The sequence below is a fragment of the Pteronotus mesoamericanus genome, unplaced genomic scaffold, assembly GCF_021234165.1.
Source record: "Pteronotus mesoamericanus isolate MK-2021 breed Mesoamerican mustached bat unplaced genomic scaffold, CSHL_Meso_final contig_202, whole genome shotgun sequence".
In the NCBI taxonomy this organism is placed as follows: domain Eukaryota; kingdom Metazoa; phylum Chordata; class Mammalia; order Chiroptera; family Mormoopidae; genus Pteronotus; species Pteronotus mesoamericanus.
The window spans coordinates 7448634-7464414 of NW_026555086.1; the positions used below are offsets into that span (position 1 = coordinate 7448634).

General features: G+C 47.3%; 1 protein-coding gene across 4 annotated transcripts in view; it reads left to right on the plus strand.

Annotated features, from left to right (window-relative positions):
- Window positions 1–15781, plus strand: part of GNAO1 (G protein subunit alpha o1) — a 138353-nt gene that overhangs the window by 1076 nt on the left and 121496 nt on the right. For all 4 annotated transcript variants that reach the window (XM_054570351.1, XM_054570349.1, XM_054570350.1 and 1 more), the window contains exon 2: window positions 55–97. In XM_054570351.1, coding sequence (XP_054426326.1) covers window positions 55–97 — 43 coding nt within the window. The remainder of the gene's footprint in view (window positions 1–54; window positions 98–15781) is intronic.

A 15781-nucleotide genomic window follows, 5' to 3' on the forward strand; every position in this document is an offset into this window, starting at 1 on the left:
ACCGCGTTCCCCTAAACTGACACTCACCAGTTTTCCCCCTGTCTGTCCCAACAGGGGCTGGAGAATCAGGAAAAAGCACCATTGTGAAGCAGATGAAGTAAGTCCCTGTGGCATTGGGATTTATACTTTTCTTAAGAATATTTTTTTAATCATTTGTATTACCTTGCTTACTCCACGCTACTCTCCAGGCCCGGTTTTTAAATCTTGTACACACACACACACACACACACACACACACCTGGATTTGACTCCCCTCCCCCGCTCTACGTTGGTTCTGAGTCCCTCACCCCCAACTCCCGGGGTGCATGTTTTGAGGGGAGAGTGAGGGGAGGGACGGGGTGCGCCTGTAGTTGTATGAATGACAGTGTCCGCCATATTGATCAGAACATCACACTATTGGCATGATTATGATCATTACTCTTGCTTGTGGAGTGTTTCGTGTGTGTCGCTGCCTCCATTTCTGTCTCTGTGTCTCTATTTCATTCCGTGTCTCACTCCTCCTCCCTCCACCCCCCACTCCACATCCATAATCCCATTTCCCCTGCTCTTCTCCTGGGGCAGTGATTTTGAACTTGGTTAAAACATGGAGGGGACCCAGCCCTAGATTGCTGGGGTGGAGGATCAAGTGTGTGCTGTTCATGGGTTTGGTGCTGAATTGGAGGTTGTGGTTTCTGCGCCCCCCCCCCAAAAAAAGAGAAGGAGGGTTAGAGGAAGGGGCGTGTGGTACGGGAGGGGGTGGGTTTCTAAGTAGATGTGACTGGCACAGCTCTGTATCCAAGGCAGAGGTGGAAGGGGAACGCTGGCTGTGAGGCTGAATGCCCGCCCCTTGCTGCCCCCCTTCCTCCCCCACTCTCCCGGCGTTTGCTGTCCTGACACTGGCAGTTTTCATTTGCTATGGCCTTTATCAGTGTATTTACTTACACTCTGCATAGGCCATGTTCCGTGTAATCTACCCACAATGCGGATTTCAGGCCCCACTTGCTGCCGCCCCCTTCTGCCTTACATATCAGTTTCCCCTCCTAATTAACTGGGGGTGGATTTGAGTGATGGTGGAAAATTAAAACAAAATGAGATATTCCTTCCCTTGCGCACTTTCTCAATAAGAAGCCTCGCCCTCCTTCCCACTCTCAGGCTCGCTCCTTGCCCCATCCACTAGGGCAGTTCCTGGTGAGCCCACAGGCAGCTTGCTTGGGGAGGGGGTGGCTTGTGGGGAAGGGGTCACCATCCGGAGCTTCCTGGCCCCGCTTCTTCCGTTGACCTGCCAGTTCCGGATAGAGGAGTTCATTAACACCATTTAGCGAGGATTCCACGTCGCTTTGCTGTGACACCTTCGTGCACACACAGCTCCTAATTAGGGGTTGCTGTGCAGTAAACAAAAATGATTATTTTTCAACGTGACAGAATAGCTGAAGTAATTGCATCCCGTAGGAAAACAATGGAAAATAAAAAGCCCTTTCGTGTTAAGGTGGATGGGAGGCGAAGCGTGCTTTGCGGTTTTCAGAAACAAGATACAAAATTCTTGCATGTGTAACAGGCATGACAAGCGGGTTCTAGGCGGCGCCATGATGGTAGGGAGTAGCGACTTGGAGACAGTTTTCCCCATATGCTTGACATGTTCTTATTTTTATTCGAGAGGGCCCTGGGGTTTTCTTTTGCGAAGTCCCCCTCGGCTCGCCGCACCCCTCTGAGCCATGGGTAATTTGGCCTGGGGCTTCTCTGGAGCTTGTGAAACCCAAATGGATGGGGAGGCGGAGCCTGGGGAATTGCTTTTTGCAACAAGGTGCATGTTGCATCTGCCGGGAGCCCTTGCAGATCGGTAAATGCAAGCACGGCCACCCCTTTCTCCCCAAGGGGGGCGTTTTAAAACTTCAGAAGTCTGTAACCTGCAGTGGCGGGCCCAAAGCCCTGTAGAAGCCCCAGCTACCGGAGCTGGGTGAGGTTTCAGGCGTTTCGAGTGGTGGACAGCGCCCAGCCGAGGCCAGAAAAGTCGATGAGGCTCAGCTCGGCGGCTGCGCTGGCTCCGCCAGGCTCGGCGCCGGCTGGGCGCAGGGCTCGGAGGGACTCGGCAGTGTTCGGAACCGAGTCGGGGCTGGGCGGAGAGAGCCGAGCTGCTCTCTAGAGGGCCGAAAGCGTTCGGAAATGCTCGGGGAGGAGGGAGACGGATGCGGGAGTCGGGGTGATCTGCTAGAGTTTGCAAATTAACTTTGTATCTGCAAGATCAACTCCTTCCCTGCTCTTCTTAAACATGCCCCACAAATTAGGTTTAATAAGAAGTTTAAAAATATATACTGAGTCCCTCAAAGGGCACGTAGCCTTTTTTAATTCGAAGAGAGCTGAGCTCTCTGAGGAGATAGGTGTGCCATTTTAGAATGAAAATTCCTAGTTATGTACTGGGGCAGGAAATCTGAAATGAAGGTTGTATGTAGACTTAAATGTAGACTTTTCCTGGGATGTCTTATGTGTCTCGTATTTTGGGGGGAAAAACAAACCACACCAAGCTTTTGATGTTGGCGATAGTTAAATCAGGTATCTGAGCATTTCTTCCCGTTTTCCTGCACTTCTCCGCTCTGTCATCCCCACAGGACACCTTTTTGGAGAAAAATTTCAGGTAAAACTGTGATTCTGTAGGCAAAACTCCCCCCCCCACCTCAATATACCAGCTCTTTAGGGAATAGTCTTGGTTTGTTGAAAAGGTCAGTCGGAGAGATTTCTGGTCCATGTAAATTTTTGCACAAGGGACCCTGGTGGCCCGTCCTCCTGGAGCATATTCATGAATGGCAGCTTTTTCTGTTAAGCCCTCTGCTTGGCTTGAAATAAATCAGATCAGGGCCTTGTGCCAAGCTGGATGCAGGACTTGTTTTATTAACCACAAAATGTGAAATTGGTGTCACTGTATCCTAGTGACAAATTCTGAGTCCTCCCTTGCAGAGATGATTTTCCTGATCACCGCTTGGCTCATAGTCGCTTGAATTAGGAGAATTGTGCTGTGGGTGGGACTAGGCCTGAAAATCCAGGTGGCATTTACAGAAAGCAATTTCAGACTTGCGTGTACAATATGATTGGTCACCCACGTATCAGGTCATACGTATGAGTTAATTAGGTTGCTGTTTTATTTTACCTGGGCAGATGAAATTAGAAAGTTCTCTATGGGTGAGGCCCTGGGAGAACTTGATGATTTCCTAATGGGGACTGCAGTTTAGTAGCTCAGCCTGTTGGATGGAGAGGAAAAGTATAAATATTCAGACATCTCCAGATCCTTCTTAATCAGCATTTCCAGAGGAGCAGAGAACTATTCCATTCAACCTATATTGTCATCCACATTGTAGCATGCTGATTAGAAGAGGAGTAGTCCTCCATATATGCCTGTAATAACTGAAGTTACATGATAAACAACTGGCTGGCATATGCTGCTTAGAACAAAGTGTCCACACCTATATCATCAGCCTAGGAACGTTGCAGAGAGACTGACCTTTGAAATTATTTTGTTTGATACATGTTGTGGTGAGAAACTTGCATCCACTTGAGAGATATCATGAATTAGACTTGTTTTAAAAGCCTGATTCTTAATACTTCATCAAAAACTTCATTTGCATGTAGCTTTCCGGGTTTTTTTCTTTGTTTGTTTTTTTAATTTGTGTATGTGATTGTGAACTGGTGTTTGGGAGCTCTGTGTCAGACAATCCAAACCATTTTAGTACTGAGAAATAAACACTAATAATTGAAACAGCACAAATAGAACTTCACATATACCATGAATAATCCGGGCCCTTTTTGTATGTGTAGCATTTTAAGTAATTTTGCTTCTTTGGAGGTTGCGGCCTCACCTACGATACAACCCCGCCATTTTTGCAATCAGTGGAACTCTTTTGGTCCTTCGGGCTAATCAAGATTTTAAAGAGAATCAATTTTATTTGATTACCAGAACTTTACAAAGAACCCTCTTAAAGAATTATATTTAATGACATGTGGGATCAACAGAATATCACCTTCAGTGACTTCCTGTTCTGAACAAATAGTAACCACTGCTTGGCCATCTACCTGATGAAAATGTAAGGTGAACTGTAGAGTTGCCATGGCACCAGTTTGCCCTCATTTGAGATGTTGAGTTTTCTGTCCAGGATACCTGTCCCTGGAGCATTAAGTGGATTTTTAGGAAGACAGAGGGTTCCCAAGTGGCAGTGAGGCATGGCCTCCTAGCTGCTATGCTTTACATAAGTGGATAGAGTGAATGGAGCACTTTGGATGTGTGTTCATTCCCAAGATGCCTGCTCGGTGCCAATGTAAAACAGACTTAAGGATTTGCCTGAGAAAGACGTCCCGCTCATCCAAACACCCCAGCCCTTACAGTGGGAGAGGATTCCCAGGACAGACCCCACCCCTTCAGGGAGGGCGGTCTTAAGATGTCACCTGCTGCCAGGAGCTGGTGGTTTTCTCTTACCAGCTCACCCTGGTATTGTAATTAGGGTGTCTGCTGTTTGGCTTGGGTCCCAGGCAAGCTTGTGTTCATTCAGCACACCCTTGTTCAGCACCCACTAAGTGGTAGGCATGAGTGGAGGCAGATGGCAACTTGCAGCCATTACTCTGTGAAAGGGCAGCTGTCTAAAAGGGCGTTTCCTGCGCATCCCCAAAGGGTCCCATGGTGAGGCAGCATTCTGCTGAGAGTCACTTTTCTAGATCCGTGGCCCTGTTATTTCTGCAATCACCCTCTTGGCTGCTTTACTCCTGCCCTTCCTCCTGTCTCCATGTTTATTCAAATGGATGCACCTTGCTCTCTGGAGACAGCATGAGTGCGAACAGAATGTCAGATGAAGTAGCAGATGAGTTCTCCTTTGCTGATGGATGGTGCTCTTTCCCTCCTCACTGTTCACTGAGCTGTAAATACCAGCAGACCTTCCTGCCAGAAGAGTAACAAACAGTCCACCTGATCTCCTCCGGAATCAGCTATGGAATTCTTGAGCCTCAGTTACCTGTTGGATTCTGAAATGGAAACTGTCTGCTTGTTGAAAGTGTTGTGGATTAGATTAAATGGATGAGGTTTTATGGAGGGTTGACAGGACTCAGAAGGAATCCAGAATATCTGTTCTCTCTGCATGGGGACAGATGAGATTTACCGCATCCAGAATCAGAGTACTCTTGTTTCTTTAGCACAGCAGCTCCCAAGATTGTGTTGTGCTAAAGACAGGGCAGGATCACTCGTGTTTTTCAGCTGCTCAGCACACTCTCTCTGTTAACACTGGAGATTTCCTGTCAGTAGGATGAGGTCCCATTTTTCTGACATGCGCTCAGTCCATCTGGATGCAGGACTTGGCTCCTGTCTCCCGGGGTGTTTTCAGACTCATTTCTTATGAAGCTAGACAGACCATTATCACAAGAGCACATCTCGAGCTGAAAGACAATGGACAAGCTGGTGAGGGAATGATTTCAAAGTGAGAAATAAAACATATTGGAAACAGTTAGTCCCAAATTTGACCCTAGTGATGAACAACTTTTGATTTTGAAAGAAGAAAAATAAATGTGTATGCACGCACATGTGTGTGCATGAACTACATGGGTTTTCAAACAGCAGACGCTGTAAGAAGGGCACTTCACCTCCCTTCCCTATGGACGGCATCATCATAAAAAATTCAAAGGTGTTCGCATGAACTCCATTCCAAGGATTGGTTCGAATTTGTATCACATTCTTATTTTATCCTGTGCTTCTCATTGATGCACAATAGTGGTTAGAAAGAAAGCATCCAACAAATCAGTCATCAGCACGGAAGTGAAGAACGAATAGTAGCCTGTTCCCAGTTCAAGGAAACAGGTAGTTTTTATTTAGAGAAGCGGTTTGGTGTGCTTCTCTAAACTCTCTAAAACTGAGATGTGATTAAGTGCATGAGCCCAGTAACCAAGCTGCCTGACCTCAAGCCTTGTCTCTACCACTAACTAGATGTGTGACCTTAAACCTAATACTTACCTTTTTGGGGCCTCCGTTTCTTTGCCTGTAAAATGGGGCTGATAATAGATACAACTACCTAATAGGGTTGTTGTGGGCATTAAATGATGTAATATATGAAATGCCCTTATAACAGTTTTCTAGAAACCATACAACTGTCAGCTCTAGTTTTTATTCCGTTGATTGACTAGTGGGTGTTCCCCTCCCAGGTGGAGTTCTCTTCCCAAGTATGTGGGACTTAGCTGCCCTGGCAGCCAGGAGGGGGGCGCTGTGCCTCATGCTCATGGCGTCTTCCCCTTGCCTGCTCTGCAGCATCAGTTATGTAACACACTGTGTTGTCATAACTGATGTGACATTTTTGATGGCGCAGCCGCTTCAGCCCAAGAGGCTGGAGTGATCGTACAAAGAGCAGGGAAGAGCACCGGACCTGGAGTCCAGAGGAGTGGCTCCGTGCCTGCCTCTCTGAGGGCTCTGTTTCCTAAAAAGTTGGACCAGGGCTACCCCAAGGTCCTTTCCTGTCCTAAGTGGCCTACGAAATTGGGAATTACCTTCATTTTCAGGGTCTTTGAGGTCTCTGATGCAAGGTTCTAAATATAAAAGCATCGATTATGGTTCCACCTTGTGGGGGTAGGGGTACCCATGAAAGCTCTTTTAAGGCCAAGATAATTGCAGAACAGCAGCCTCAACCACAAAGCTTTCTCAGCCAGGAAAGTCCTAAGAGGCATTTTGAGAAAACCACCTCTAGCCAAACTTTTCATGCAGACGGGCTTCTCAAACCAAAGAGGAGGATCTGAAAGTATCCTCTTAGTAAGAAACAGGATATTTCTGGGAAGAGAGACCCAATGACACGTTAGAAGTTTGCCTGTGGCTCCCAGAACACTTAGAAATGGGGACAGCCCTGGCTTCTACCAGGATGGCTGCAGGTGCAGGAACCTGCCTGGTTTCAGGTGCCCACGGTCAGCGACGTGAGAGATTACAGATCAGTAAAAGGAAGGGATCAGGAGAACCATGTTTTAATATTGACTTACTCTCTAATTTGACATTGGGCAGGCCATTTAGCCCCCAATTCCCCTCTCAATTAGGATGTGGGCTTTCACCATAGAATGCCTCTTTCTGGCTTCCAGCTCTAAGACACAGTAAATGCAAAGAGAAACCTAGAAGCCTGAAGTGCTGGGGGATTGTGGGAGTATTTACCGCCCACAGCTTTTATCTGCTGAGCCATCTTTAGTTCTCATTTTCTTTACAGAGAAGAGGAAAAACATTGTGCTTTTCATAGCACCAAAAATTAAAGTAAAATAAAATCTTGCAAGGCTAATAGTCAGTGTCCTGAATTTGTCCCCCTACTCACTTGATTTCTCAACCAAGAACAGAGGAGAGAGAAAGGGGGATATGTAAGGCTAGAATACATAAGGAAATATAAGGATAAGACTCCATGGTCAAGGATTTACCCTTGGATCCTCTGCCTGTGTTTTAGCCAACAGACAGTAAAATCCCCATGCAGTAAAATCAGCCCTGGGTCACCTGCCTCCAGGATCTTGAAGCACTAATGTTTATTACATGTTGTAAATTAACTAGGTGATTATGTGTTTGTCTTCCTTGCTAGTCTGGGTGCCCCGGCCCTACCAGAGCTCTCTAAAGCAGGAATGGTGACTTATTTTTGCTCATAATGCCACACTGGGCCCAATGTCTGGCACAAAGGAGGTACTTCACAAACGTTGGTTCAAGAAAGGAGAGAAGGAAATGAGATATACCAGGAATGCACACTCATTTCTACATGAGCCGGGATAATAACACTGAAAGCCTTTGACGATCATAGGCTATGGTCAGCGTTTCCAATTCAATCCATTATCTTCATTTGTCTTTTCACACCAACCTATGAGGGAATACGGTCATCAGCTCCATCTTACAGATGAGCAAGCGAGGTTCAGAGAGTAAGCGATAGCAATGCATTCCGATAACAGTTTGTCTGATTCTAAAATTTACGTCCTTTCCATTCTAAACCCACACAGTTCTTACTTGATGACCACCAGCGTGGGCAGTGGAGAGTGACCAGGACCAGTACCCATCAGCGAGTGGGGTGGTACTAGCCTTGGTTGAGGTTGGTAGCTAAGAATAGCAAGAGTTTGGTTGATGCTGGGTCATCGTCCTGTGTCCCATTGATTCTGACACCAGAGTGTTCCCTTACCACCATCTGGACAGTTCCTGAAATCATTTTCTGTTCCTGTCTCAGAGGTGGGGCCATTCGTAGGTGGCATGAGAGAGGAGCTGCCACTGAAGGCTCTGTCTTTGGTGGAAGCAGATGAGTGGTAGAAGACTTGGGAGAGACAGGATAGTAAGATATCCATCCATTCAGCTATTCATTTATCTGTCAATCTGTCAATCTGTTCATCCATAAGCATTTCCTGGGTGCCTGCTGTGTGCTACTGTATACAGGATATAATGGAGGTAGAGAGGAAGGTATCAGCCCCTGCCCTTGAGGAATTCAGCCTAAAGGAGGCTAGATGTAAAAGACACTTACACTTCGGGACAGGAAGTGCCACGAAGCTGTGGGCGAGCAGAGGGCACCTTCTCTGGGCAGGGTGTTCAGAGGTCAGCCAGGAGAAAGCAACATGTGGGCTGAGTCTGAAAATCGAATGGCAGTTCACCAGGTAGAAAAAAGGAATTCCAGGCAGAGGGACCAGCATGTGCAAAGGCGCTACGCCACATCACCGTATGGATCATGCCAGGAATGTAAAATAATTTGGTTTGAGTCAGAGTACAATATATAAATGGAGTGTCAAGAGGTGTGGGTGGAAAATGAGACAGGGATCAGATCAAGAGGGGCCTTAACTATTGTGCTAAGGACCTTGGATTTTATTCTTATTATAATGAGATGCCACTGGAGGGTTTTAAGGAAACGAGTGGTAGGATCAGTTTGCACCTCAGGTCTGGAGGTTAGGAGACCAGATGGAAAGTTATTTTTGCGATTCAGGTGGGAAAAGATTAAGAACGGAATTAAAGCAGTGGGAGTGGGGAAAGGAGACAGATTCGAGAGCAGTGGAATCACCGGATTTATTTGATGATAAATTGGAAGGGCATCGAGAAGGAACCAAACTCTCAAGGATGTAGACAAGAATGAGTCAGGGTTCCTGGTTTGGGTCCCTGGTGGATGGCAGCACCATTCCCTGAGGTGGGAAAAATGAAGGAAGGAGTGGGATGGCTTGGGGAGAAAAACGATGACTTAGTTTGGTCATGCAGATGATTGTTACGGATTGTCCAAGCGCAGACTCCTGGCAGGCAGCTGGGTGCGTGGATTAGGGGACAGGACACACTTGAGAGAAGGGCCAAGTGGACTTCTGTGGTGCTTATGAGCAGCGCGAGCCGTAGGTGCTGGTAATCTCGCCAGGCCGGGTGAGAAGGGGAAAGAAGGCAGAGGTTGCATCCCCCAACACACACACACCCCCCTCCCCAGCTCCAGGAAATGGGAATCTTTTTGGAGGACGAGCCTGTGAGGGAAACTGAGAGGATGCGATGTGAGAGATGGAAAGAAAACCCAAGGTAGGGCAGTATCCTGAAAGCCAAGGAAGGGAAGCCTTTCGAGAAGGCGAGGAAGTGGCTGGTTGAGTCAGATCCTGCAGTGGTCAAACAAGAGGAAGATCGGCAGGTGCCCACTGGGTCTGGAAAGCTGTTGGTGACCCTGGCAGAAGCAGTGCCAGTGGACTGGTAGGATAGAAGCCAGGCTCGGTGAGTGCTAAGCAGTGAGAGCGTCTGCAGAAATTGAGGCCCAGAAGGGAGACTCCTGGAAAAAGGAACCTGGCCTGTAGAAGGAGGGGGCGCTGGGGACGGAAGACGAGGACGGTACTGGGTTCAAGGAGGGTTTTATTTTTATTGTTAATTTGGCTGTCATGGAGGGACATGGATCCATTGAAAAGCTGTAAAGGAAGAGCCCGGAGGGAGGGAGATATTGAAGACATAGGAGAGGAAGTGGTAGAAGTGGGGAGAGCCCCCGCAGGATGGGCAGAGTGGGGTGCAGACAGGGACGGTGGCTTGACGTGGACCGGAATGTGCATGTCCTTCCCTGAGACTGCCAGGGGGGCAGTGAGCCCGGGGAGTGTGTGGAGAAATTTGGGGAGGGGAGGGGATCGTAGGGACAAGATGTTGAAGGAGTTCCTGCCACATCATGTATTTTTCTCTGTGAATTAGGAAGAACTAAAAAGCAGCTGTGCTTATTTACTGGCACACCAAAGACTGGTAATCTTTACTCTGTTCAAACTACCTATTGATTCATTTACTCAATGTTTATCTAGCACCTATTACATGTTAGGCACTGATCTAGGTAGGTGCTTAGGGATTCGACTGGTGAGCAAGCCGTGCCCCAGGGGAATCAGGAGATAACTCCGTTAACAAATAATTGGGCATAATAATTGCAGACTGTGAAGATTTTCTTGAGTCACAGCTTTGGGTGAGGCCTTACGCTGATCTAATTCCTGCCCTCAGAGGGCTGATTCATTGGCAGAAGACAAATCAGTGCCGTCGGGCAGAGAGGAGGCAGTGATGGAATTTAATTTGCACAAGGGCTCAGGATTACACCTCAAGGCAGCTGGGCGGAGAATGGGAGTTCGGTGGACACCTGCTGTATTACTGTGCCCAGCTTCACGCATTCCAGGCTGTTCTGGTGGGGCTGCCCATCACCACCTCCTGCCGCTTGAAGATGGAAGTGGGCGTGACTCAGTCCTTGCCATTCACAATATCCTGTTCTCCTGGCCACAGTGATTGGCCCAGGGATGAGACGGGACTGAAGCCAGGCCAGTCAGAGTCCTTCTCTGGAATTATTTAGTTTCTATGAGAAGAAACTCTGTCTGGAATCCCAGCAACGTCCTTGCTGGGTTGGAATAATGGAAGGCTGGAGCTGTCTGTGGCCATGTTCCCACATCTCCATTGCTCTCTGCAAGGAAGAAGCTGCTTATCATGGGAGAGGCTGAGGCTTTGAGAGATTAGAAGATGGGTGAGGGAATTTGGCGGAGGAATAGAGAGAGCGAGAGAGCGAGAAGGACATGTGGTGATATTATTTTAATCACTGGTGTTGGCTGTATAGACTAGACACTCAAGGGAATCAATAAATCTCTTCTTTTACATAAACTTATTTCAGCTGGAATTCTCTCTTTTACAATCAGAATCATCCTGATGAAAAGGGTAAGGCCTTCCAGGAAGAAGAAACAGTATGAGCTAAAGCACAAAAGTAGGGTTCCGTCAGGAGTCGTGGGCAGCCTTCTGTAACTGAAGAGTTGGGGCCTGGGGAATATGAGGAGAAGCGATTGGAAATGAAGACTATAGCTCGATAGTAGGGTTCCCTGGTCATTTTGCTAAGGGGGTGTATACTTTGAATACATACTCCATGGGAGGGGAGTAGGGTACCAAGTTGGGGGGCCTTGGAGATGGAATACCTACCAGAGAAGAGGCTTAGGAACAGAGAGAATTTTTGTTACTGTTCAAACTAGGAAATTGGTAGGAATGTCAATAAGGAGGTGGATGGGGAGAGATTTTGGAGGCAGAAGATGTGAGACCCGGTGTCCAGTTGAACATACGGAGAAGAGAGGAGATCAGAGAAGTCCTCCCAGTTTTGAACCTGGGCAATGGAGTTAGGACGCATAGGAGCAGGGAGGTGGTGGAAGGAAGATAAGCAAGGCAAACCACAAGCATGAATTTCACATCTTGGCAGGGCACCTTCTGCGTCCTGCTTGCGACGTTCAGCGGTTTTCTTGGGAAGTCATTCTGGCGCTGAGAAGAGAGGTCGGGGCTGGAAGGAGAATTGGGCTCAGCTGCCCTACATGGTAGGGCCTTGAGAGTGGGCACAGCACCCCTGGAGTGAGCACACAGGTGGAGAGGAGAAGGGGCCAAGAAAGGAGCCCCCGCTGTGGGGGTGCGCAGGGGAGCCTGCCTTCGGCAGACCCATGGGTAACTCCAGGCGGGGAGACGGGCCGGAGAGCAGGGGAGCAGGAGTCGTCTTGAGGTCCTGATGTAAACCTTGCTGTCCAGCAAAACAGATGTTCTCGTGGCAAAGGAATTCCCCGCCTTGTCCCCAACCGCGATAATAAATTGTAACAAAATTAAGCTTTCAGAAACCTAGTGCTAATTGAGAAAGAAAACTGGGACATCAGCTCAGGGAATTGTGGACACCAGTGCGTGCTGCATCCACGTGTGCTCTCCGCTGAGAGCGTGGAGCCCGCATTTGTCTCGTAAGGCCGTCAGGGTTTACAAGGCCAGGGTCACGTGCTGCCCTTCCCTGGGCAGGGCTGCTGAAGGTGATCCCCGAGCACAGAGACCAGACAACCTCAGCTACACGGGGGAGCTCCAGCCGAGGAGCATGGGGGTCCCCTGCCTCAGGAGAGCGACAAGCCGGAGGGCCCCAGGGCAAGCGCAGGAAAGGCACTGGCTCTATCTCTGTGGCCCCATCAGTGGGGGACTTTGAGGAAGGGCTGATAGAATGGCAGTGGGGGACCCTGGCTCTGAGTCATGCCCCCCACCCCCCATGTCCTATGTGAGACCAGTTTCCTCTTTGAATTCTTTCCTTAGAGTTTCAATCGCATGGACCTCACTGTGCACTAACTTTTTGGCACCTGTTTGCTCTGTGAATACCAATGCCCAACCCTGTGTTGTTTTCTAAGTTTTCAGGTCTAGAGCTCTTACTAAGACGAACAAGCCCCCCAGCCCTCAAGGACCTCACAGTTTTAGAGAAGGGAGGTAGGCCGTCAACAAGTAAGTGAGTAAGCAAGGCCGTTTCATATCATGCTGTGCACCAACGCAGGAAATGGGGCCGACAGCGGAGAGTGGCTGGAGGAGGTGAGGGATAAGAAAGCGGGTCAGGGAAGATCTGAGGAAGCAGAAGTGACAGATGCAAAGGCCCCAAGGCCACAATGAGCAAAAAGAAGGCCAGGGAGGCTGGACCACAGGCAAGGAAAAGTGACGTGAAATGGGACTAAAGAGGCAGGGAGGTGCCACCGTGCAGGGCCCGGGGGCCATGGAGAGGCACTTGGGGTTCATTCTGAATGCCATGGGGGGTTGGAGGACAGGACAAGTTGGCCTGACTTATGTATGAAAAAGAGCCCTCTGCATTCTGGGAAAGAGCAAAACCTTTGGGACGGAAATCACTTCCGTGGTTTCTAAGAATGGTAGGAAAGAGAGACTGACGGCAGAGGGGCGCAGGGGACCTTTCGGAGGTGGTAGAAATATTCTGTCTTCGCTGTAGTGGTGGTTACACAACTGTGTACATCAAACTGTATACGGCTGTGTGGACAGTGGACAACAGGGAGGAAGCGTGGAAGGGGACCGTCACCCAGTCCAAGCGGGATGTCCACTCACTGCTGGGCTGACAGTTTAACCCATATTGCGTGCTGTTTCAGGTGGCTTCCTAAAGTCAGTTTATTGACGTGTGTTCCTAGTTTTCCTGTTTACATAGCTTTCCTTTATAACTGGCGGGAAAGCTCAGTGTGGGTAGAAACCATCTGCTTTTGTGTGGGCCCATGGGAGGTACGTATTACATATTTCTTCCTTGCACTTGAGTGGCGCTGTAAGGTTTGCAAGCCGCTTCTGCATTCAGTGTCACCTTCTAGCCTTACAGTGGCCTTGGCAGGCTGCACAGACATTACCACATCCCCATTTTTATGGGTGAAAAAACAGGTGGAAAGAAGTCAGCTTCGCGGTATCAAAGAAGCATGAATTTTGGAGATCTTGGCACTTTTTTAGCTGTCAGTGCAATTCAGGGGAAATTATTTAATCTCTCTGAACCTGTTTCCTAATCAATAAAAGAGCTGAAAAATAAATACATTGCCAATACACTGTGGGGATTAACTGAGGTGACACAGCTAGAAGCACAGAGTTGGACTTCACTAAGTAGGAGCCATTTGTATCATTTTTACTATCAGAGGAAAAAAGTGGTTTATTTAAGGTCACGTGGCCGCTTATTGATGAACTAGAGCCCAGTTTTTCTGACTCCAGGTGGGTCTCCGCTTCTGTCACATCGCTCGGTACATTCTTACTAGTTGTCAGTTGACTGTTTCAGGGCTAATTTCTTTTATCAACTCCCATCCTTCCTCGCAGCCATCGATTAATTTGGCACGTACACCCTGAGCACTCACCACCTGCACGGCACAGGGCAGAGCGGGAGCCAAGGCAGGTTCCATCCCTGCCCTGAGAGTGGGGAAACCCCCGCGGGCAATGAGCTGGGCAGCCAGCCGAGGGGAGGAGGGTGCTGAGGGAGCGCCTGCCTCGGCAGGGTATGGGGAGACCTCTGGAGGAGATAACACTGAAACTGTCTCTTGTGTGTGCCATGTATCAATATGCATGGAAAATGGGCCTTAATATTACATGTTCAAGAAGTGTTTTAAAAAGCAAATGCTCGTGTCACTGTTGCTAGGAAAAAAATCTAGGACATTGCTACTACCCAAGAAGGCCCCTCAATAGCCCTTCGTGATCATAGCTTCCTCCCTCACTCCCATGACCTTGCTTTCCTGTGTGCTTTATCACCTCAGTATGCATACTTGTATAAAGGGTGGGGCGAAAGTAGGTTTACAGCTGTTCATATGGAAAATAATACAATAATTAATAAATAATAACACAAGAATAAACTGTTTCATGTACTTTACTGTGAACCCACTTTCGCTCCACCCTGTAGAAGTCACTTCCCTGTTGTATAGCACGCATTGCTCTGTACCAGCTCTCATTACGCTGCAACTTGCTTATCTGTTGTGCTGTTGCTGTGCCTTTGGGTTATTGTGAAGGATGCTGCAGTGAATCCCCGTTTAGATATATGTCCTGAGGCACATACATTGGTCGAGCATTCTTTGAAGTGGAATTGCTGGGAATCTTCAACTGTATTAGATAATGTCACGGTAGTTTCCAAAGCGGTTATTTCATCTTAAACTCACGCCAGCAGAGAGAATTCCTGTTGTTCCAAATCCTTGCTAGTAGTTGATATTGCCAAACTTTTTAATTCTTGCCAAACTGATAGGTAAGTAGTAGTATCTCGTTATGGTTTTACTTTACCTATTCTAGGTTACTAAAGGGTGAACAGCTTTTTATTGGACATTGGATTTCCTTTTTGGTGAAGCGTCTGTTCTTTTATCATCTTTTTTTTAGGTTGTAATTTCCTCATTAATGTCTAGGAGTTTTTTATGTGTTCTGGATACTAGTCCTTTCCCAAATGTATTCATTACAAATGTCACTTCCCGTTCTCTAGTTTTTCACTTTGTTAATGGTAAACTGTGATAACAAGATCTCCTTATTTTAACTGTAATCAGATTTTTCCATCTTCCTCTTTTGGTCAGTGGTTTTTATGTGCCTGTGTGTCCTATCTAAGAAATCTTACTTTATCTTGAGATAAAGCAAAAGCTTTCCTTCCCCCCTACCCTTTTAAATTCACCTGTAACTGATTCTTACATGTGGTATAAGATAACAGTTCCAATTTTAATTTTTCCCCCCAAATGTTTAACCATTTGTCCCAACTCTGTTTAGTGAGATGGTCATTTGTGCATCACTGTGCCATAGAGCCACCTGTATCTTAGTCAAGTAGCTCTTTGAATCCACTGATCGGTTTGGCTAGAATTGACATCTTTAAATCTTGCATCTTCTTGATCCATGAGAATGTTATAGTTCACCATTTATTCAGGTTTTTATAATTTCTCTTAAACATATTCGTCATTTTCCCCATAGTGGTTTTATATACTTTCTGTTAGATTTATAGCTAGATACATAATATTTACAATGGTCTTGAATTGCTTCTTTTTGTGAATTGCATTTTGTACATGTTGCTGGTGTATAGAAATACAGTTGGGTTTGTTTTTTTGTGTGCATGTATTGACTTCGTATTCA